Source organism: Pseudophryne corroboree, chromosome 11 (genome assembly GCF_028390025.1).
Source record: "Pseudophryne corroboree isolate aPseCor3 chromosome 11, aPseCor3.hap2, whole genome shotgun sequence".
Classification (NCBI taxonomy): Eukaryota; Metazoa; Chordata; class Amphibia; order Anura; family Myobatrachidae; genus Pseudophryne; species Pseudophryne corroboree.
The window spans coordinates 312,822,978-312,848,080 of record NC_086454.1 but is presented as its reverse complement, the minus strand read 5'-3'; the positions used below and the strand labels follow the sequence as shown (position 1 = coordinate 312,848,080).

At 50.3% G+C, this 25,103-nt stretch overlaps 1 protein-coding gene across 1 annotated transcript in view; it reads right to left on the bottom strand.

Annotated features, from left to right (window-relative positions):
• CDH16 (cadherin 16) overlaps positions 1-25,103 on the bottom strand; it is a 297,936-nt gene that overhangs the window by 130,628 nt on the left and 142,205 nt on the right. The window contains exons 12-13 of the mRNA XM_063946223.1: positions 2,602-2,841; positions 1,079-1,195 (exon numbers count right to left, since the gene is read on the bottom strand). Coding sequence (XP_063802293.1) covers positions 1,079-1,195; positions 2,602-2,841 — 357 coding nt within the window. The remainder of the gene's footprint in view (positions 1-1,078; positions 1,196-2,601; positions 2,842-25,103) is intronic.

The window sequence follows — 25,103 nt, the reverse complement described above, 5'->3', positions numbered from 1 at the left end:
CAGAGCCATCTTTACCTCAATGCATTTGTTTATATCATGATCCCCTCCATGTACAGAGCTGTGTAATATGTGGGCACTTTACAAATAAAGATAATAATTATAATTCATTATCTTGCAATGTGCAGACGCATCACACAAACAGCTGCAAGTTGCACAGACCTAATTATGCGATGCTGCAACGTCTGATTACTGTGCATGAGTAAATGTCATTTGTCCTAGAAATCAGCTGCAGACAGCGCCCCCGCTGGCCACGTTGTGACAGACATATGGTTGGTCGGTTACTTGCTTCTCTTTAACACACAAGAGGGACTGCAGCAGATCTCTCCGACCCTGGCTGCGCTCCCTCCATTCCTGCCGGCAGCTGCAGCCCCCATAGGTTTCTATGGGGGGTGCGATGCTGCCAGATTTACCAATATCCAGAATGCAAAGCACTCCCCAAATTGGCCCCCTCAGCTACCACCATCTTCAGATAGCAGCAGCCTGTTGTAGCCTATGGGCTACAGATCGGGACTGTAGTTCCAGCAGAGTTCCCCAAGAACCCTCTGCCGGAAATGGCTGCTGTGCATGACGGTCATTGTGACCGTGCAAGTGCAGAGCCCCGGCACCGCACTGAGCACATCGCAGGGAGGGGCTCGTTTCAGAGCCGCAGTCTCTGCCTGTGCCGGGTGATACACTCATCCGATGTGATCTCAGTCTGCAGTGCGATTCTGGACGCTAATATCATGCCCAGATCGCATTGCAAAAGCGCTCAATGATAAATGGGCCCCATATAAGGGTGTGGTATGGTATGCCGGCGGCCGGGCTCCCGGCGACCAGCATACCGGCGTCAGGAGCCCGACCGCCGGCATACCAACAGCGTGGCGAGCGCAAATGAGCCCCTGTGGGCTCGCTGCGCTCACCGCGCTGCGGGCACGGACGCTATTTATTCTCCCTCCAGGGGGGTCGCGGACCCCCACGAGGAAGAATAAGTGTCGGTATGCCGGCTGTCGGGATTCCAGCGCCGGTATACCGTGCGCCGGGATCCCGACAGTCGGCATACTGAAGACCACCCCCATATAATGCGAGTGCCAGAAGTTACCTTTGAAGTGCAGATGTTTGCGCTGGGGATGTGTTCCGCTGTCGGTGATGATGATAGGCACATGGTGAACTTTCGGATCCAGATAAGTGCGCTCCATTGTCAGATAGGCGTGTGTCCCTGTGTGTTAGTATCGCGGGAGTCAGTTTACACGAAGCGGAAATACCACATGTTACAATCCTACTCTTAATATGGGAAATATAGATCCTGGGATTATCAATATCAAGGTAACAAACCATAACCTCCTCCCAGGGGCGTCGCTATACCTGAAGGGGCCCCATACCAAAATGTCCTACTAATACTAAGAGTGGGGTGGCCACTCCGCCACTAAGCCCAATGGGTGACTCTCCATTTCTTAGCAGTGTACTGGTGCAGGTACATCTGCTGTCCTGGCCGGCTCTGTCTCTCCTCACTGATGCTGGGAGGAGGTGTAGCCCTCTTACTGCACCAGTGAGGAGGAACGGAGCCGGCTGGGGCAGCAGATGTGCCGCTCTGCAGCAGCACGCTGCTAAGAAATCAAGAAATCGGAGGCGGCCGGGTCCCCGTAGCATCCGCACCCCCTGCACCTACTAGAGCTATGCCCTAGCTCTTCCTGCTTACTCATCCCACCATGGGGTACACATCATCTTTATTTCCATACTAATTTTACACCTATGGGCTATTCCATATAGGTTTAATATTTATTTCACCCTTGGTGAATTCCTCTTAAGTAATTACTGGCTAATTTCTTACATAGAACAGTTCTAACATTATCTTCCAGCAGCTGCCGCCGGATACCCTCACACCACTATGGACGTCCGTATGCATCGCACCCAGAGATGCCACCAAGCAGAGCTGCCATCAGAAATGATGGGCCCCGGGACTGACCCTCACAAGGCAGGTCCCCCCCCCCCCCACCCACCGTCTGATCCCTCCCCTTCCCTACATTCCCCAAACTTCCTTTTGAGGGGGTCTGGGTGGTTGTAGTGAGGATCAGGGGACCAGGTCAGCTGCCTGCCTGTGCATCGGCAGGCAGCCACAGAGAGACAGAGCCACGGTCATATTCTTCATACAGAGCCGGCTGTGAGCCAATCGGAGCTCACGGACCGGCAGCCAATCATGGCAGCTCCTGATTGGCTGCCGGTCCGTGAGCTCCGCTTGGCTCACGGCCGACTCTGTATGAAGAATATGACCGCTGGCCTCGGCTCAACCTCTGCCTCTGTTTTTCCGTGGCTGCCTGCCGATGTGCAGGCAGGCAGCTGACCTGGCCCCCTGATCCAAACTACAACCACCCGGGCCCCATCTCACCCTGGGCCCGGGACTGGAGTACCCACTGTCCTCCCTTGATGGCGGGCCTGCCACTAAGTGCTCAGAGGCAATGCATGAATTAAGTGTTTTCTAGACCTATTTCACATTAACAAGAAAAGGATGTCACATTTATTCCACAACAGCTAAGCGCATAAAAGAACCTGCTGCTGTACACTAAGGGATATTTAGTAATACACGTAAGAAGTGTACACGGACATCCTAATCCCCACCCCACTTACCATTAAGGGCGGTCACTCTCCACTGTCTCCGGAGAACGCCATCATCAGGCAGAGTGAAGGTGAATGGGGCGCCGTTTCCTGCGGAATCCTTGTCGTATGCCTGAATGATGACTGTTTGCTCCTCCCTTTTTGGGGTGCAGAAATATTTATTGGAGTAGTCGCCGACTAGACTGGGAATATTGTCATTGACATCCAATATATGAATCACCACATCTGATGTCGCAGAAAGCCCAGCGTCACCTGAAAAAATAATGTCACCGGTTCATAGAGTGCAGGCACGTGCGGTCCATTCAGAAATAACATTACAATTAATATGGGTATTTACTGGGTATGGGTCATCAGGTCGACCACACTTAGGTCGGAGGTCATTAGGTCGACCACTATTGGTCGACATGCAGTATGCTGACGTGGTCAATAGATCGACATGGACTAGGTCGTCATGGAAAAAGGTCGACATGAGTTTTTTTACTGTTTTTGGTGTCGTTTTCTTCGTAAAGTGACGGGGAACCCCAATTAGTGCATCGTGTAGTATCCAATTAGGGGTTTACCGCGTAGGGAAAAGCTCCGGGTTTCATGCCTGAACCTATTCAATAATTTAACATTTTCCCTGTGCGGTAATCCAGGAATCTATGGGTATCCCCACGCATTAAATCCTTCAGAAGCCATTTAGTAGCTGCGAGGAGAACCGCAGGGTTTCGGCAGTTAATGTACCGGTCAGTACCCTATATATATCATGTAACGAGCGGCTCAGCGGACTCGAAACCCAGCACACAGTTGGAACCGAGCTCATCTGATGCGGCTCTATCACAAACGTGCACTCCCAGCGGGACTAGACGAACCGGCGCCTAGCCCCGCTAAGGGAGTGCACAGAGACGCTTCCATTGACGTGAACGGGCGCATGCGCATCTCACACACGTGCGTCCCAGATGCTTAAATAGGCGGGACTTGGTGGTCGTACTTGGGTGCAGACGGAGCCACGATTAGCGTGACTCCATCTGTATATGTAACGGGTGTGGTATGCAAGGTCGACAGTAACTAGGTCGACAGTAACTAGGTCGACCACTATTGGTCGACAGTAACTAGGTCGACAGGGTCTCTAGGTCAACGGGGTCTCTAGGTCGACAGGTCAAAAGGTCGACATTAGGTTTTTAGGGTTTTTTGGTGTCGTTTTCTTTGTAAAGTGATGGGGAACCCCAATTAGTGCACCGTGTCCCCTCGCATGGCTCGCGCTTCAGGCAAGGTGCCTCGCTCACAGGTTATTGTTCCCAACCATAGTCCGCATGGATCCTTAAGTATGAAAAAGGTCAAAAAATGAAAAAAATTGTGAAAAACTCACGTCGACCTCTTGACCTGTCGATCTAGAGACCCTGTCGACCTAGTTACTGTTGACCAATAGTGGTCGACCTAGTTACTGTCGTCCTAGAGACCTGGGGGGTCATTCTGACCCGTTCGCTCGCTGCATTTTAACGCAACAGAGTGAATGGGTCTCTACTGCGCCGGCGCCATAGTGCGCCGGCGCATGCCAGACGGCCGAAGGCCGTAACAGGGATGCAATCGCCTCTGCCTGATTGACAGGCAGAGGCGATCGCTGGGCGGGAGGGGGCGGAACGGTGGCGTTTGACCGCCATTTCGTGGGTTTGGTCCGGCCAACGCAGGCGTGGTCGGTCCGAATGGGGGGCGCGCCGCAGTGGCTGAGTGACGTCACACGCAGCCGCTGCGGGCCGGGGAGCGATGAGTAGCTCCCGGCCAGCACGCTAAAGCTGTGCTGGTCGGGAGCTACACTTGAAGTGCAAAGGCATCGCCGCTGTGCGATGCCTTTGCACTTCTGCGAGGGGGGCCGGACTGACATACGGGGCAGGCTAGCCCTGTGCTGGGCGTCCCCCCGCATGTCAGTGTGAATGATCGTAGCTTTGCTAAAATCAACTCGGAATGACCCTCTGATCCCATATGTAACGTATTACAACAGAAGGAGCATTAAGGGAAAAGAAACAGGTAAATTATGCCACAAAGAAATAAAAGAAAGGGCAAGTAATGCTCTCACGAACAGGGCCCTCTCTCCTCATCTGCTTTTCCTTCTCTTACTTCTACTCTTCTACTCCATACTCCCTACACTGGCACCTAACCCTCAGTTTCTGTCTCCCTGATGCTTATTTTAGTGTCCTGTCCCCTGATGCAGCAATGTGTATATACCATGGTACCTGTTCTACATTGTCTTGTACTATAAGTCGCTGTTTTCTTGTTTGATAGGTGCTGCAGAACATTTGTGGTGCCATATAAATAAAATATAATAATAATAATAATAATAATAATAATAATAGTAGTAATACAGAAAACCAACATATACTATAAACCTATATAATATAATAGTTGTGAAGCGAAAAGCCAGAAAGCGCCTTTCAGGCCCATGCAACATGAAACCAGGAGGATTGTGGGTATCAGTGTGATGAATATTAAATCACCTCTGGAAAAGGGATCGGTGCAATATATCTAGAGTGGTTAGTTCAGACCTGATTCCTGCTGTGCGTTTTCGCACAGCGTACAATCAGATCTGAACTGCGCATGCGTATGCACCGCAATGCGCCGGCGCGTCGCACAACAACACCGGGCATGGGTGCCTAGCGACGGGATGGTGCAAAAAAAAACGATCGCACGGGCAATCGCAAGGTGATTGACAGGAAGTGGGCGTTTGTGGCTGGCAACTGACCGTTTTACAGGAGTGTCCGGAGAAACGCAGTAGGGACCAGGCGTTTTCAGGGAGGGTGTCTGACATCAGCTCCGGACGCGATCAGCAGGAAACAATTGCAGCGGCTGAGTAAGTCCGGGACAGTGCAGAGACTGCACAAACTGATGTTTGTGCAGGTTTCCTACAACAGCGATCGCACTCCTACACAAAACATATACCCTCCCTCTGTAGGGGGCGACTATCTGATCGCAGGGATGCAAAAAACGCACCCTAGCGATCAGGTCTGAATTATCCCCTATACCCCAGCACCTGACACCAGACCTGATCGCAGCAGCAAAATTGTTCTCTAATGGGAAAAACCACATGTCAGAGAGAATGATCGTAGATGTGCGAATTTTAGCACATCTGCGATCAGATCTGCATCACCCCCAAAACATGTGCAGAGAGAGTTAGATTTGGGAGGGTTATTTTCTGTGCAGGGTAAATACTGGCTGCTTTATTTTTACACTGCAATTTAGATTTCAGTTTAAACACACCACACCCAAATCTAACTCTCTCTGCACATGTTACATCTGCCCCCCCCCCCTGCACTGCACATGGGCCCTCATTCCGAGTTGATCGCTCGCTAGCTGCTTTTAGCAGCAGTGCACACGCTAGGCCGCCGCCCTCTGGGAGTGTATTTTAGCTTAGCAGAAGTGCAAACGAAAGGTTAGCAGAACTGCTCGAAAATCTTTTCATGCAGTATCTGAGCAGCTCGAGACTTACTCCTAACTTGCGATCAGTGCAGACTGTTTAGTTCCTGTTTTGACGTCACAAACACGCCCTGCGTTCAACCAGCCACTCCCCCGTTTCCCCAGGCACGCCTGCGTTTTTATCCGTGACGCCTGCGTTTTTCAGCACACTCCCCGAAAACGGTCAGTTTCCGCCCAGAAACACCCACTTCCTGTCAATCACACACTGATCAGCAGTGCGACTGAAAAGCGTCGCTCGCCCCTGTGTAAAATTGCATAGTTTTGTGTGAAAGTACTTGACGCGCGCGCCCTGCGGCCCATACGCATGCGCAGAACATCCGAATTTTAGCCTGATCGCTATGCTGCGAAAAATGGCAACGAGCGATCAACTCGGAATGACCCCCAAGGTTTTGCCCATTAGAGAACAATTTTTCTGCTGCGATCAGGTCTGAATTACACCCCAAGTCGCTCTGATGTCAAGCCTACCTATGTAGTAAAGGAATGTAAACAAAGGTCAGATCATTATAAATAAAATATATTCAAGCCAAAATATGGACAACAAAACATAACAAAAACAACAAATCAAAACAAGGACAACAAAATGTAACAAGAACAACAAAACATAACAATAATAATAAAATGTAACAAGAAGAAATATTTAGATATTTATTTTCTGTGAAAGTTTTAGAAAGACCGCTAGCCATTCAGTATACTGCCATTTTCCTTGTCTCTAAGAGTAATTTACAAACAAATAAAATACCGCATTCCCAGGTGGTTCCATTTCTTGTCCACCAACTGCATTGAAAAACGCCCACCCACTGTTCCTAGCTATCCGGGTACCCCTGGTGATAGGGCTTCTCCTTATTTATCAAAGGCCACTGCCGTGAAATACAGTAATTGGTGGCAGAAATACAGTAATCGGTGGCAGCACATGCTGATGAAGAGATCTGCCATCTTTCGCTACTACAATCCTTCTTTCGCTAGTGCACTCTAAGGAGATAATGAAGTTAGTTAAATATATATTTAAACAAAGCATTTTTTTTTACCTGCTCTTACCACTTCAAGGTTCAGATGCAATGTCCTGCAAGTTGCGGCAAGTGATGAAATATGAGTTTTGCCTCTTTAAATCTCAACATTTGTTGCAACATGCAGGCTATTACATTTGGGCCAAGTCAGTACCACTCAATTGTCTGTCAAGTTATAATTGGTGAAATGAAGGCAATGGGAGAAAAGAAAACCAGTCCTATCATAGGGACTAATTCAGACCTGATCGCAGCAGCAAAATTTTTCTCTAAATGTGTGGTACCCGCGTTCGAGGTACCCCTGCTGCAACTCCATGTACCCCTAACTGCAGCCAGCGCTGCCTGAGGAGACCTGTCAGCTGGACAGGCGCTGACAGCGTTAAAAGGCCCCTTCTCCGGTTGCCTAGCAACTGCCCACGGAGAAGGCTGTAGCAGAGGGTACTGGGACCCAGGGGAGCCAAGCCGTTGATTCCCAAGAGCGGGAATCGAGGGAGCCAGAGATTGGAGGAGATGACTGCGCGCCAAGAGGAAGGAGGAGGAGAGAGGGTGAAGGAGTGTGCGCGCGGGAGAAGAGCCGCCGGGTGTGTGAGGAGGAAGCCACCACAGACAGAGCCGGACGGGGAACCGCTGCCGCTGCATACAGAGACCCGCTGGAGGGGGAGAGAGAGAGGAGCAGCCTTGCGAGTGCAGGGTGTGGAGACGGAGCCGCGTCAGCACGAAGCCACCCATCACAGCCACACATAGGTATGGGGGAGAGCTGGAGCCTTCCGTAAGCCGCCCCCCTGGTGACAACCCGCTAACCACACTGCAGGCAGCATCCCCAGCCCGGCACAGCAGGATCAGGCACCAGGCTAGTGGGTACCAGCTGCACAGGACCAGACGGAGAGCTGCAGGGAGACCTGACTGGCAGGAGCCAGCAACACACATACAGGTACCCTTATTGGCGGCTCCCTGAAGTCGTGGCCTTATAGTGACTCTCCCTTACTGTTCTAATAGCCATACAGCTCCAACCCATACCCCACCAATTGCCCAGTCTATGCCAGGGACCGCAAATCTCACCCCTCCGCTCATACATATATAGACTTTGGAATCCGTCTGTGACAATTACACCGGAGTTCCATCCATATGTCCCCATACCCGGAGTAGTCCCATTCCCTCTGACTTACCTTCCCGTGGATACAAACACCTCTCCAGTCATAGAGGTGCCTGACGCTGCCGAACTACTTACCTTTCCGTGGATACAAATACGGTTAGTACCGTTAGCCATTGCTACTGAGTTGTATTGCAAACAGTTAGCCCTGCACACCTTCCTATGAATACTTACCTTACGTCCACTGACGTCTTCCCAGGAATTCTCTGTTAGGGCGCAAGAGTTCTGTTAAAAGGGACACTGACCGCAGACGCCCACTGAGGCGCCAGAACTGAACATTAGTGCCCGGCGTGTAACGCCATCTTATGGACAGTTTAGGGAGTGCTTCCAATCTACTGTCAGAACATTTCTTACCTCCAAGTATTATTATCGTTCAAATGATTACTATAGTATGTGGTATGTATGATTATTTGATCAGATTGTGTCATGCCTTTTGAGATACCTAAGCTGCAAATACTGTTATAGACAGGGAAAGATTCAGGGTATTGAAATGATGTTCAACCTATGCAATTACTCCTGGTAAGAAGTGAGTTATAGCGGTGACTGATATTTTCAGTTCAATAAATGGTTGTCACCGTCTCCATGTGTAGTGGTCCTTGAGCGTATTGTGTTTAGGTTGTCCTTCCGGGGTTCTCCTGGTCCTTCTGCCCCAGCCTTACAGGTGATGGGAAGAATAGTCGCTGGCGTCGACATCGTTGAAGAGTGGATACGGCCGACCACGAAGACGACAGCGTTTCAGGTACGAACCCACTTTATAGCGACATTAAAAATGGGCAAAACCATGTGAGGTGTGTCCAGTGGTGCAAGTAGAAAAAAATGTGTTATAGGTACGTGGGCATGGTCAAATGCCACATGGGGCGTGGCCAATGAAAATGGGGGCGTGATACACATATGGGGGGGGGCAGATACACATATCACCCCAATAATGCCAGATACACGTTGCCCCACAGTGCCAGATATACATTACCCCCACTGTGCCAGATACGCAAATGCCCCCACTGTGCCAGATACACAAATGCCCCCACTGTGCCAGATACACATTGCCCCACTGTGCCAGATACACAAATGCCCCACTGTGCCAGATATACAATGCCCCCACAGTGCCAGATATACAATGCCCCCACAGTGCCAGATACACAAATGCCCCCACAGTGCCAGATACACATTGCACCACTGTGCCAGATACACAAATGCCCCACTGTGCCAGATATACAATGCCCCCACAGTGCCAGATATACAATGCCCCCACAGTGCCAGATATACAATGCCCCCACAGTGCCAGATACACAAATGCCCCACTGTGCCAGATATACATTGCCCCCACAGTGACAGATACACAAATGCCCCACTGTGCCAGATATACAATGCCCCCACAGTGCCAGATATACAATGCCCCCACAGTGCCAGATACACATTGCCCGCACAGTGCCAGATATACATTGCCCCCACAGTGCCAGATATACATTGCCCCCCCCCCCACAGTGTCAGATATACATTGCCCCACAGTGCCAGATACACATTGCCCCCACAGTGCCAGATATACATTGCCCCCACAGTGCCAGATATACATTTCCCCCCCCAGTGTCAGATATACATTGCCCCCCCACAGTGTCAGATATACATTGCCCCCCTGTGCCAGATATACAATACCCCCACAGTGCCAGATATACATTGCCCCCCTGTGCCAGATATACAATGATCCCACAGTGCCAGATATACATTGCCCCCCTGTGCCAGATATACAATGCCCCCTGTGCCAGATATACAATGCCCCACTGTGCCAGATATACAATGCCCCCACTGTGCCAGATATACATTGCCCCCCTGTGCCAGATATACAATGATCCCACAGTGCCAGATATACATTGCCCCCCTGTGCCAGATATACAATGATCCCACAGTGCCAGATATCCATTGCCCCCCTGTGCCAGATATACAATGCCCCCTGTGCCAGATATACAATGCCCCACTGTGCCAGATATACAATGCCCCCTGTGCCAGATATACAATGCCCCCTGTGCCAGATATACAATGCCCCACTGTGCCAGATATACAATGCCCCCACTGTGCCAGATATACAATGCCCTCACAGTGCCAGATACACATTTTCCCCACAGTGCCAGATATACAACAAATGTTATATCTGCCCCCCCCCCCCCTGCACTGCACATGGGCCTAATTCAGACCTGACATCCACCCCCACCCCCACCCCCCCAACGGTCTGACCACGCCTGCGATGCCCGAGTTTGCGATGCCCCGGGTCCAGCCACGCCTGCCCCCCCTACCCCCAACCGTCTGGCCACGCCTGCGATGCCCGGACTGTGCCCCCTAAATGGCGGCCAAACGCCGCCGGCGCACCCCTCCCACTCAGCACAGCAGTGATCAGGTCTGAATTAGACCCCTGGTTTTGCTCATAAGAGAAAGATTTTGCTGCTGTGATCAGGTCTGAATCAGGCCCCAATCTCTCATACAATGGCATATGGGTTGTGTACACTTTAAAATACAAAATTACAATCATTATTAACTACTAGGTGCTTCATCGCGCCCTACGGGCGCTCTTCACACCGTCGCAAGGGGCTACATGCCTTTATGCTACATGCATAAATGCCTTATACATGCTACATGCCTTACATCCCTTGCATGCCTTTCTGGGGTTTAATATTTGTATTATATGGAGTATTACCTGCATTCCTTTGTTAGTGGTTAAATATCGCACAATGAAAGGTCGTGCGATGGTGAAGGAGGCGCAGCCCCTTGCGACGGCGTGAACAGCACCTGCAGGGCACGATGTACAGAATGTAGCGGGTGCGGGGGGGACTGCGGATGGTGTCTGTAGATGCTGCGGGTGGAGGGGGGGCAGAAGTGGGGGTGGGGCCCGGATGGGGAAGGTTCGGGAGGTGCTGCGGGTGCGGGAGGGGCAGAGGAGTGGAGGATGCAGATGGGGGAGGGGTCCGGAGGCACTGCAGGTGGGGGAGGGGCAGGGGTGCCACGGGTGGGAGAGGGGCAGGTGTGGGGATGTTGTGGATGGGTGAAGGGTTCCGGAGGTGCTGTGGGATGGGAAGGGACGGGAGTGCCGGGGGTGGGGTAGGGGTCCGCAGGCACCATGGGTAGGGTAGGGGCAGGTACGGGTGGTGCGGCGGATGGGGAAGGAGGCCCGGAGGTGCTGCAGGTGGTGGAGGAGCAGGTGCGGGGGTGCCATTGGTGGGGGAGGAGTGGGTGAGGGGGGGCCCGCGGATGGAGGAGGGTGTCTGCAGATGCTGCAGGTGGAGGGGGGCAGGTGTGGGGGGAGACATATAAGGGGGGTGAATTGTGGAGGGGGCCTGGAGGTGCTGTGGGTGGTGAAGGGGCGGAGGAGTGGGAGCCGCGGGTGGTGTAGGGGGTCTGGAGGCACAGCATGTGGGGGAGGGGTGAAGTGCCGCATGTGGTGGAGGGGAAGGTGCGGAGGTGTGGTGCATTGGGGAGAGGTCTGGAGGCGCTGCGGGTACTGTACCTGCCTAAAAGGTAGTTGGAAGGTATGCAGTAACAGGGCCAGGGCAGAGGTGACGGGATCAGAACAGGGTTGACGGGGCCAGGACAGGGGTGACAGGGTCAGGACAGGGGTGACGGGGCCAGGACAGGGGCGACGGGGCCAGGACAGAAATGACAGGGACAGGATAGGGGTGACGGGGCCAGGGTAGGGGCGGCAGGACCAGGACAGGGGTGACGGGGCCAGTATAGGGTTGACAGGGCAAGCACAGGGGTGACAGGGCCAGGATAGGGGTAACAGGGCCAGGATAAGGGTGACAGGGCCAGGATAAGGGTGAAAGGGCCAGGATAAGGGTGGCAGGGCAAGGCCAGGGGTGACAGGGACATGACAGAACACAGGGCACGGGAGAGATTGGTATTAGGGACAAAACAGTGGTGACAGACAGATGTGTCTTACCGGAGTCACTGCTGCTGGCTGCTGCTGTTCCACTCCAACCTCTTGGGATCTGCTGCTGGTGGAGACTTGGCATGGCTGACTCTCTTAGGCTGGAGTCCTGCTTCCTCTGCCCGTCCGCATCCCTCCCCCCCTCCTCAGTCACACACCGCAGACCTCGCGCAGCTGCCGGGCACTGTGGTAAGGGGAGACTGGGAGTGACTGGTTATCTCCCAGGAGACGCGGCGGTTGGAGGGAGGAGGGGGTCGGAGCCTGCAAGCAGCTCGGACTTCTGCAGCGCTACCCGCCGGCTAAAGTGTGTGAATGAGCTGGGCGCACCTCACTGCGGGTGGCAGCGCTGCAGCTAGCGGTGGGGTTGCTGGGGCTGGAGATAACAGAGGCAGTACGGAACCTGCACAGCGGCTAGTGCCCCACAAAACTGCAGCTAAGAAGCGTGGAGTGTGTCAGAAAGTGACGCTCCTCCGCGCCAGAGAGACCCTGCTGAGTATGCCGATGTAGGGGGTCAAGCACACAGTGAGCCGGTGCCCGTCTGTCTGTATGGCATACTCCCTCACACACCCCCATACCTCCCAAATGTCCCGATTTTCGCGGGACAGTCCCATTTTTTGGGGTCTGTCCCGCTGTCCCACCCGCGGGTCGCAGTGTCCCGCGGTGGGGGGGGGGGGCAGTTGGAAAGCTCCTGTACTCGCTGTTCTGCTTAGCAGAGCAGCGGTGAATAGTGGAGACAGAGGGGGAGGGGGCATCAGGGGGTACGGATTAAAGGGGGAGTTCCAGCAGCAGAGCCGGATTATGGGGGGGGGGGGGGCAGGGGGTACATACCGTTGGCCCCACAGTTTTAGGGGGCCCCCCGGCTCGAGTAGCTCTGTCCCAGCTCAGAAGCTCCCCCGTCCTGCCAGCAACAACGGCAGCATTGTGCTACAGTCAGCACACGCTGCTGCGTGTTGGCAGGTCTGTGGTGTTACAGGGAAGCAGCAGTCTCCCTGCTTTCTTCTGCCTGTGCAGGTGTGTAGGGGGGAGCGACCACCTCCTCTGGATTTTGCCCTAGCTGAGAAGCCAAAATTCCATAAAAAAATAAATAAATAAAAATCCGGAATTTGTATAAGGGAGCGTGGCCTCGCATCCCGCGATTAGGCCACGCCCCCAACCCCACAGCAGGCACAGCAATGAGATAGGGCTCCCTTGTCTCAAGTGCCCTGGGCCCCCCGGACTCATAATCAGCCCCTGGGGGCATGCCAGCAGCTCACAGAGCGCTGGGCATGCCCCCTCACTGACGAAAACGGGGACCCTCCCGTGAAGCCACGCCCCCTTTTCGCCGCTTGTGTGTCCTTCCTTCTGCCTGAAGAAAGCTGGGAGGTATGCACCCCTGCCTGTGCCATGCCCATACTATCTGCTTCTGCTCCTAGTCTCCTATAGATTTGGCCAGATCTGTGACTCATTTGACTAACTCCGCCCAGTATTGTGACTCCGCCCAGCATAAGCAAATGAGTCACAAAGTCACAGATCTGGGCTATTATATAGGAGATATTATATAGGAGATTAGACTTTTTATTGCAGAGTTTTGGCGACTGTCTCTAATGTAAATATTATTAAACCCATTTCCTTTAGCTCTCATTAAAGGCACACACCCCTGCATTCAGAAACATGAGAGAGGGCAGGCAGGGAGGTGGCGAGACTCAGGAGGAACCCCCTAACTTAGCTCAGAGCCCGCAGAGGGATTGCACAATACTATCTTCGGCGTATACTGATCTTTTCCCTAGCAAATAACTTTTTGAATGTCTCAATCCTGGATCCGCCAAAGGATAGTTAGAATAATTTTAGAATTTTGGTTTAAAGTACATTCTAGAAGTAGTGTTTTCCTGTACCCCAAGATTATTACAGTACACAGCACCGTGCTCACCCCGAGTTCACTGAGCTTCACAGGCTCCACGCGGATCATCTGTGACAAATCGCAGTCTATTGTCCCACGGGTTTGGCCACGTAACGCACACTGGGGGTCATTCCGAGTTGTTCGCTCGTTATTTTTTTCTCGCAACTGAGCGATTAGTCGCTAATGCGCATGCGCAATGTCCGCAGTGCGACTGCGCCAAGTAAATTTGCTATGCAGTTAGGTATTTTACTCACTGCATTACAAGGTTTTTTCTTCGTTCTGGTGATCGTAATGTGATTGACAGGAAGTGGGTGTTTCTGGGCGGAAACTGGCCGTTTTATGAGTGTGTGCGAAAAAACGCTGCCGTTTCTGGGAAAAACGCGGGAGTGGCTGGAGAAACGGAGGAGTGTCTGGGCGAACGCTGGGAGTGTTTGTGACGTCAAACCAGGAACGACAAGCACTGAACTGATCGCAGATGCCGAGTAAGTCTGGAGCTACTCAGAAACTGCACAGAGAAGTCTTTTCGCATTATTGCGAATCTTTCGTTCGCAATTTTGATAAGCTAAGATTCACTCCCAGTAGGCGGCGGCTTAGCGTGTGCAAAGCTGCTAAAAGCAGCTTGCGAGCGAACAACTCGGAATGAGGGCCACTGTACCCCCAGCTCATGTACTCCCAGTGTTTGCTCTGCACATTCATGTAGGTATGCCAAGATGCCAATTATACTGTTTTCTGTACCCGTCATCACAGTGGCATTGACTGCCAGGCAGATGTTCTGTGCCACTGATTGCAAGGTTCTCCTGCTGGGGATGTAGGTGGAAGACTGGAGACATTAATTGTGCAATGATCTACATTTAAACTCATCTGCAATTATCTTAATTATTCCTAATATAAAGAGCGAGATGATCTGAATGATGAGTAACTGTGAATAATACCCCCCCCTCCTTCCTTTTCATTTGCACATCTCTGAGTACACAGCGACTGATCCAGCAGCAGCCTCTCTGCAGCGTTTAATGATAATTTATCATCCACTTAACATTTTCTTCACAGTTTTAAACACAGAGTGCCATTGTAGTTAATCATATAATAGGGGCTCTTGGGTGTCTGGTTATCTGTGACTCTGACGTGAAATGTATAGGTGCACTAGGGGTATTATAATTTGCTGAAGGGGGGGGGGGGGGCACAGCATGCGTGCCGCTGTGTGGGTTGTGCGGCTGGTTTTGCAGAGCACATGTCCTGAGTAAACTTGGCAAATGCTTGCGGGCAGGTCTGTAATGGTAACCCATTCTGCAAACTGAGCCTAGGCACGCCCCAGGGTGATATATTTCAGCAATTCGCCAAACGTTACCAGATAATTTGCACTCCCTGAGCAATCCGACCAATGACTGTGCAACTAAAGTAATGAACCCAGAAGGGGATTCAGATCTGTTCGATGCCGTGCGTTTTCGCACAGTGGACGATCGGGTCCTAACTGTGCATGCGTATGCACCGCAATGCGCACGCGCGTCAGACAACAACAACGGGCATTGCGGGTCAGCGACGGGATGGTACGATAAATCCGATCGCACGGGTGTTCGCAAGGTAATTGACAGGAAGAGGCCGTTTGTGGGTGGTAACTGAGCATTTACAGGGAGTGTCCGGAAAAACGCAGGCGTGCCCAAACGTTTTCAGGGAGGGTGTGTCACGTCAGCTCCGGCTCCTGATAAGCCTGAATCTTTCGCACTATGGGGGTTATTCCGAGTTGATCGCTCGCTAGCAGATTTTAGCAGCCGTGCAAACGCATTGCCGCCGCCCACTGGGGAGTGTATTTTCGCTTTGCAGAAGTGCGAACGCTTGTGCAGCAGAGCACCTGCAAAATCTTTTTGTGCAAAACAAGACCAGCCCTGTAGTTACTCTTCGTTTGCATTGATTCTAATGATGGTGGGATGGCTTTTGACGTCACACACCCGCCCAGCCACGCCTGCCTTTTCCCCGACACGCCTGCGTTTTTCTAAGCACTCCCTAAAAACGGTCGGTTGACACCCAGAAACGCCCACTTCATGTCAATCATCCTGCGTTGTGCCATGCGACTGAAAGCTTCGCTAGAACCTGTGCAAAACCACAAAGGACTTTGTTCCCGTACGTCGCGCGTGCGCATTGCGGTGCATACGTATGCGCAGAAATGGCAATTTTTAGCTTGATCGCTGTGCTGCGAGCAACGGCAGCTAGTGATCAACTCTGAATGACCCCCTGTAGGAGTAAGACCTGGGCTGCGCACACAATGCACATAAAGAATTTTAGTAGCTCGCCGTACACATAGGAACACACACTTGCACGGCAAATATACACTCCCCCTGGAAGCACCGACTATCTGAACGCAGGACCGCAAGATTAGCAGCCCAGCGATCAGATCTGACTGACCCCCCCCCAATCAGCAAGAATCAGTAAGTGTATGAGATAGTCCTATAAAAGGGGCTTACAGTCCATCTAGCCCCCATCTTTCTCTTACCGCTCTAGGGTTAAACGTCTGTGAATGCAGCTAGTAGTAACTGTGACGTGGGATCTGAGCTGTGATCTGCAGTCATTACTGACTATTCTTCACCTGAGTACTTGCTACATAACAGACTAATTGTCCTAATTTTGTATTTTACATCCTACGTAGTTCAAAGGTAAATGTCAATTAAGCAATGCAAATTGCTGGACGCAGCTTCATATAAAATATACAGCAGCTACAATGCTACTGATTTAAGTGCTATCTGCTGGAGTGTCGTCAATCCAATTATACGCTATCATTGCGTATTGTCAATCCAACCCCGCAGTAGCCGTTAGCAAATACATCTGTGAAAAGGTGTACCTGCCTACGTGTCCACTATAAATGTGTAGCAGTAACATGGTCACACACACACGTACTCATTGTACAGCTGGCGCCCTCTATTCCACCTCTTGTTCTCTATTGGGGGGTGCGGTGACTTTTTCTTAGGCTCCTTACTATAAGACAGTTTTATGGGAAATAATCATGGTCACAGGCATGAAGACATATGTCTCATAGCGATTAGATTATGTTTGCTAATTTTCACAACCGGTACCAGCTCCATAAAGTCCGGTGCTGGTAATCCTTTGAATGGAGGGGGCCCCCCACAATGTTTTTTTTGTTTTTTTTTCTGTTTTCTTTACCATTTCTCGCCAGCCGAGAGCTGGTCTATTCTTTTGCGCCTTTTTTTTTTTTTACTAATTTTGTGTGAATTTACAACTTGCACCCTATTACATTGGGTGAGTTGTATGTTTTCCATGAGAAAAAGTCTGGATGCGAGTTGCGGCATCGCGAGTTGGGAAAATGCGAGTAACATGCAAGTTTGCATCTTCTTGCAGCCTATTACATATATTACATTCAGGGTCGGACTGGCCCACAGGGGAACAGGGGAAACCACCGGTGGGCCCCACTGCCTGTGGGCCCTCCTCCTCCTCTGGGGATCAGGTTCCAGACTTTATCCAGGTGCACTTGAGTTATGCATTATACATATGTTACATTATACTTCACAAGAATATGGTTTATTATATATTTATCAAGGGGAACAGAACATGTACTCTGTAATGGTTAGTCAAACCTCTGTGTTGGCTGGCCACACCCCAGTGGAGCCTGGCCACACCCTTAAGCATGGGCCCCTACGACAGCATCCCCCGGTGTGCCCTTCATACCCCAGTCCGATACTGATTACATTAGTGCTAAACTCGCCTTTTTTTTCAACTCGCACCCTGTTATACAGTATTTAGCCCATAATGTGGTTTGCAAGCAGTTGCCCAATACATACACAGAGGATTATGTTTTAGTCATATGTCCATTGTAACTAAACTAGACCAGGATGCATATACAGGTGCTTTATCCGTTGCGGATGCTCATAGGCTGTATCAGTTATACATCAGATGCTCTATCCAGAGGCGGAACTACTATTGGTGCAGCAGGTGCATTGCATCGGGGCCCATGAGGACTAAGGGGCCCACTGCTGCCCAGACCAGCAATGAGTTATCCTCTGGCTCCCATGCAGACCATTTTGAGCAATGTCAGATGAATGGCCCAGTGCAGAGAGCAGGGTGGGCCCCACTGTCTGACGGACCTGCCCCAGTCACCCACTGCCTCCTCCTGTCACCCTCTTCCTCCCCCTACCTTCCGCTGTCACCCTCTGCCTCCTTCTACCTTCCACTGTCACCCTCTGCCTCCTCCTGTCACCCTTTGCCTCCCCCTACCTTCCGCTGTCACCCTCTGCCTCCTTCTACCTTCCCCTGTCACCCTCTGCCTCTCTATGTCAACCTCTGCCTCCCCCTACCTTCCGCTGTCACCCTCTGCCTTCTTCTACCTTCCACTGTAAACTCTCTGCCTCCCTCTACCTTCCACTGTCACCCTCTGCCTCCTTCCCCTGTCACCCTCTGCCTCTCTATGTCAACCTCTGCCTCCCCCTACCTTCCGCTGTCACCCTCTGCCTTCTTCTACCTTCCATTGTCACCCTCTGCCTCTCTATGTCAACCTCTGCCTGCCCCTACCTTCCGCTGTCACCCTCTGCCTCCTTCCCCTGTCACCCTCTGCCTCTCTATGTCAACCTCCGCCTCCCCCTACCTTCCACTGTCACCCTCTGCCTTCTTCTACCTTCCACTGTCACCCTCTGCCTCCCTCTACCTTCCGCTGTCACCCTCTGCCTCCTTCCCCTGTCACCCTCTGCCTCTCTATGTCAACCTCTGCCTCCCCCTACCTTCCGCTGTCACCCTCTGCCTCCTTCTACCTTCCACTGTTACCTTCTGCCCCTCTATGTCAACCTCTGCCTCCCCCTACCTTCCGCTGTCACCCTCTGCCTCCTTCTCCTGTCACCCTCTGCCTGTCTATGTCAACCTCCGCCTCCCCCTACCTTCCACTGTCACCCTCTGCCTTCTTCTACCTTCCACTGTCACCCTCTGCCTCCCTCTACCTTCCGCTGTCACCCTCTGCCTCCTTCCCCTGTCACCCTCTGCCTCTCTATGTCAACCTCTGCCTCCCCCTACCTTCCGCTGTCACCCTCTGACCCCTTCTACCTTCCACTGTCACCCTCTGCCTCTCTATGTCAACCTCTGCCTCCCCCTACCTTCCACTGTCACCCTCTGCCTCCTTCTACCTTCCCCTGTCACCCTCTGCCTCTCTATGTCAACCTCTGCCTCTCCCTGCCTTACGCCGTCACCCACTGCCGTGTGGCATAATGTGAATTTAGGTTGGGGTGGTGGAGGGGGGTCCAAATTATATTTCTGCCCCTGAGCCCAGTGGCGTAAGTTTGTCCCAGTTGCCCGGAGGCAAGATAAATATTGGTGCCCCCCTATTTCCTATATCAAGATAAATGTGTGTGTGTGTGTGTGTGTGTGTGTGTGTGTGTGTGTGTGTGTGTGTGTAGTGTTCTGAAAAAAATGTATATACTGTATTTATACATTTAATTGTCTTTTATTTTGAATCACACATTTCTTAGCAGTCATACCCAGGATTAGAACCCATGACCTGTTACACTAACAGCAGACACTTTACTGATGGAGCAATTTGCTCCTGTAGAGGAAGCATGAGAATGCTAACTATATGTAGTTACGTGTAATTGTCAGAGAAGTATCTTCATATAGTTAAAATTCTGATTTATCCTATACAGGAGCAAACAGCTTCATCAGTAAGGTGTCTGCTTCCAGTGTAATAGGGTGTGGTTTCTAATCCTGGGCGTGACACTTGTATAATGTGTATAATAAAGAGGGTGTGATTTGTAACGTGCAGGGACCAGTGAGGAAGTCGGCCACTGAAAAGACAGTGGCAGCTATCAATTAACTTAATTCAGTGGTGCCACAGGATGGGATGAGAGGTGCCCCCCTTCAGAGCAGGAGCCCGGTGGCAGATGACTCCATTGCCTCCCAGAGTTCTGCCCCTGCCTGAGCCCACCACTCAGAAGTTCTGCCACTGGCTCTAGCTAGCTGCTTCTGATTGGCTATAGCCTCCAGCTTATAGTACATAGCATGGTGTCTCTATTATATGAAGCCACAGCTGTCTATTCGCATTACTTAACTTAGATTTCCATATGGAAAAAAAGAAGATTCACACTTGATTGTTAAAGGGGAAAACAACAGATGTTTGTATTTGATTATACATTTATTAAAAACTGCTAACACACTATTTGTGTACATGACAGTTTATTCTATTATTATATACTATACAAATACAGTGATGAGATATCTGTAACTATTGTGACACACATGTGTCCGCAGGTCTGGCACATGGAGACTCATCGCCGAGCGCATCTTTCTAACTTGGGAAGAAGCTGAAATATATGCAAAACCATGACACTCAGTGTACATAACCAGAGAAGTGTTACTGTGCCATTGTCCAAATGCAAACAATTGGAGTGTATACCAAGGCTGTACCTAGCCTGCGTAACAAGAGAAGTGGCACTGGGCACATGTCTATAGATGCTGAATAAAACAGATACTAAGAATTATACCCAGATGCTGAACAAGAGAAGTGGCACTGTGCACATCTATAGATGCTGAATAAAAACATATACTGGGGGGGGGGTCAATCCAATTAGTTGCGAAGATTGTGAAGTGCCGTTGCCGCAGCGTCTAAACGCCAGCAACACCACCCAAACTTGCACCCTTCGCAGCCTGGATTCTGCCCGAATTCGTTCAAAATTGTTAGAACGCCGTTGGTAGGGCGTGGTCCAGACAACGCAGGCGGGTCTGGACCGATGCGGGGGCAGGCCGCGGTGGATGTGTGACATCACACGCAGCCGCTGCATCTCGGGACACGGTGGGCAGCCGCCTGCCAGTGCAGCTAGGCTGCGCAGAAAGGGAGCTGCTCGATGGGTGCAAAAGCATCGCCCCGGAAGACGGAGGTAGGGCCTGACATGCGGGGCGGGGACCTATACTGGGCGTCCCCCCGCATATCTGAGTAACTGATCATAGATGTGCTAAATTTAGAACATCTACTATCAGATCTGAATCACCCCCATAATGCGCTCACATCCCCAGCAATTACAGCCCCCCCCCCCATATTTCCTTTATGTCCCAAATAAGGTAAGATAGTAATATGAACCTTCTCCCATTATCCTGTTAGAGGTCTATTTACTAAGCCTTGGAAGTAGATAAACTGGATGGAGATAAAGTACCAACCAATCAGCTTCTAACTGTCATTTTTCATACACCTTAATCATGGCAAAATAAGCGGGTTAAACAATACGGATGAAAGAGGGGTACCATTTAAATGCCAGGGGATACTAAAAATACAGATGCTCTATCTCCCCACCACAAGAAATATGAGTATCTTGTCATTTCTTATTCTTCTAATGGTGAAAGGCGCATATGAGAACATGCCGAGAAGCAGGAGTAATGGCTTTCTGGGCTGTGTCCAGCATGAACGGGTTACATGCAGCCAGTAGAGGCAGTCCGCCTACTGCGTCACACTCTGATGACCCTCATTCAACAAGTGCATGATCTAAGAATAACACCCAGCTCTGTCTCCGCCATGAAAACACAAACACCTTTCACAGCAAAGGATTTATCTCTGGCTGCCGAATAAAACCTTAAGCAGCTTTTTGAGGAAAGAATTAACTGGTTTACAGCTAGAAGACCAAATCCCTCTTGTTGAGCTAAATGTTAGCACTCCTATATGTGGGAGCACCAGCAATTTTAAAGAGGAACTGGCTTCCCTTTATGGGGGATAATATCACAGGGGGTAAAAGGGAGAACCCTGAATATACAATTATATTCAGGATGGTCGTCCATTAGGCAAAGCAGTAAACATTCAAAACATAAGGTACATCACTTATACAGATATTTACAGTACTGTGCACAAGTTTTAGGCAGGTGTGGAAAAAATGCTGCGAAGTAAGAATGCTTTCAAAAACAGAAGTGTTAACAATTTATTTTGATCAATTAACAAAATGCAAAGTTAATGAACAGAAGAGAAATCTAAATCAAATCAATACTTGGTGTGACCACCCTTTACCTTCAAAACACCATCAATTCTTCTAGGTACACTTGCACACAGTTTGTGAAGGCACTCAGCAGGGAGGTTGCCCCAAACATCTTGGAGAACTAATCACAGATCTTCTGTGGATGTAAGCTTCCTCAAATCCTTCTGTCTCCCAGACAGACTCGATGATGTTGAGATCAGGGCAATGTGGGGGCCATATCATCACTTCCAAGACTCCTTGTTCTTCTTTACGCTGACGATAGTTCTTAATGACATTGGCTGTATGGTTGGGGGTCGTATGGTTGGGGGTCGTTGTTCTGCAGCAGAATACATTTCAAGCCTACCTGATGGTATTGCAGTTGTACTTATCTACTTTTCGCATCTCCAAGGGCATATGTGGGGGATTGATGACACGAATTGCATCAGTGGACATTGGGGGCAGAGCTAATATGACATGATACGCCTCATCACGCCACTGGCGCGCGATTACATGAAACATTGTCCTCGAACAGCAGGGGCTTGGACTGATGATGTAAATCGCAATGGCCACTTTGCAAGAAAGAAAAACAGGATCCAAGAGTGTGGCTTAGGCTCCCAGGAGTTCCAGATATCTCCTCTACATTGAGAGGTCTCCCGGCCATCTCGGAAGACAAGTGCGCCTAAGCATCAGTTGTCTTTCAGGGAACTATCCGCAGCAGAAAACGTTGTGACTCCCAGGAATGAGAATGGTGTAAATTGGATATATAAGAAGGTTTGCAGCAAATTACAACACTTTCCCTTTAAGTATGAAACTGCCCTTCTTTAGGATTAAAATTCATGTTTTACAGTAGCAACAACTCACATGTCCTGACTAATCCGTTTCTTAAACACCCACCAACGACATTGTACATTAAAACCTCTGTTTCATGCAATCTTCATCTCAATTCAGAAAGGAACAATACAGTAATCATGGATAATTACAGTGCGTTGGCTTTTATTTGCGGCTGTCTGTAACCTTTGTGTGTTTTGGAGGATAAGAAAAAAAAACGCGCAGAGAACTGCTGTCGCTCAGACAAGCCGACATCTGGGTATCCCATAGAATGAGCAGGTGTCTTTCAGCTCCCTTGTATCTAGGAGGGGTGGGGGAAGACGGGGGGGAGTGGGGGGGGGGCGGATTCTGTTCCCATTTTTGGGAAGGTCGCATTAGGCAATACTAAATTGGAGTATAATTCCACATTACTATTTGTGTTAGAAAACAGAAAATCTCCAGCCCCAAAATGTACTGTATGTGAGGTTTTCTACCAATAATAATAGAGGTAATACAATAGTTTATGGACTGAAGTCCTTGGGGTCTATTGTTACCAGTGAGGAATAATGGGGGTAATTCCAAGTTGATCGCAGCAGGATTTTTGATAGCAATTGGGCAAAACCATGTGCACTGCAGGGGGGAGCAGATATAACATGTGCAGAAAGAGTTAGATTTGGGTGGGTTATTTTATTTCTGTGCAGGATAAATACTGGCTGCTTTATTTTTACACTGCAAATTAGATTGCAGATTGAACACACCACACCCAAATCTAACTCTCTCTGCACATGTTATATCTGCCTCCCCTGCAGTGCACATGGTTTTGCCCAATTGCTATCAAAAATCCTGCTGCGATCAACTTGGAATTACCTCCTATATTCGGGAAGATAACAGATTATTAAAACAGGATTATGCAACAAAAACATGGATAAAAGCTGCCGGGCTGGGAACAAGCTTATACTTCCAACTTTGTGATGTTGTAGTCCTGTCGTTGCGCTGTTCCTGGGACACACAGGGCTTTTGGAAGAATATTGTGATGTATAGAGCTGAATGTTTCTTGGATCTTATATAACTATGGGCCTAATTCCAAGTTGATCGCAGCAGGAAATTTTTTAGCAGTTGGGCAAAACCATGTGCACTGCAGGGGGGGCAGATATAACATGTGCAGAGAGAGATAGATTTGGGTGTGGTGAGTTCAATCTGCAATCTAAATTGCAGTGTAAAAATAAAGCAGCCAGTATTTACCCTGCACAGAAACAAAATAACCCACCCAAATCTAACTCTCTCTGCAAATGTTATATCTGCCCCCCCTGCAGTGCACATGGTTTTGCCCAACTGCTAAAAAAATGTCCTGCTGCGATCAACTTGGAATTACCCCCTATATACACTGCTCAAAAAAATAAAGGGAACACTAAAATAACACATCCTAGATCTGAATGAATGAAATATTCTTATTAAATACTTTGTTCTTTACATAGTTGAATGTGCTGACAACAAAATCACACAAAAATTATCAATGGAAATCAAATTTATTAACCCATGGAGGTCTGGATTTGGAGTCACACTCAAAATGAAAGTGGAAAAACACACTACAGGCTGATCCAACTTTGATGTAATGTCCTTAAAACAAGTCAAAATGAGGCTCAGTAGTGTGTGTGGCTTCAACGTGCCTGTATGACCTCCCTACAATGCCTGGGCATGCTCCTGATGAGGTGGCGGGTGGTCTCCTGAGGGATCTCCTCCCAGACCTGGACTAAAGCATCTGCCAACTCCTGGACAGTCTGTGGTGCAACGTGGCGGTGGTGGATGGAGCGAGACATGATGTCCCAGATGTGCTCAATTGGATTCAGGTCTGGGGTACGGGCGGGCCAGTCCATAGCATCAATGCCTTCGTCTTGCAGGAACTGCTGACACACTCCAGCCACATGAGGTCTAGCATTGTCTTGCAATAGGAGGAACCCAGGGCCAACCACACCAGCATATGGTCTCACAAGGGGTCTGAGGATCTCATCTCGGTACCTAATGGCAGTCAGGCTACCTCTGGCGAGCACATGGAGGGCTGTGCGGCCCCCCAAAGAAATACCACCCTACACCATTACTGACCCACTGTCAAACCGGTCATGCTGGAGGATGTTGCAGGCAGCAGAACGTTCTCCTTGGCGTCTCCAGACTCTGTCACGTCTGTCACATGTGCTCAGTGAGAACCTGCTTTCATCTGTGAAGAGCACAGGGCGCCAGTGGCGAATTTGCCAATCTTGGTGTTCTCTGGCAAATGCATGGTGTTGGGCTGTAAGCACAACCCCCACCTGTGCACGTCGGGCCCTCATACCACCCTCATGGAGTCTGTTTCTGATCGTTTGAGTAGACACATGCACATTTGTGGCTTGCTGGAGGTCATTTTGCAGGGCTC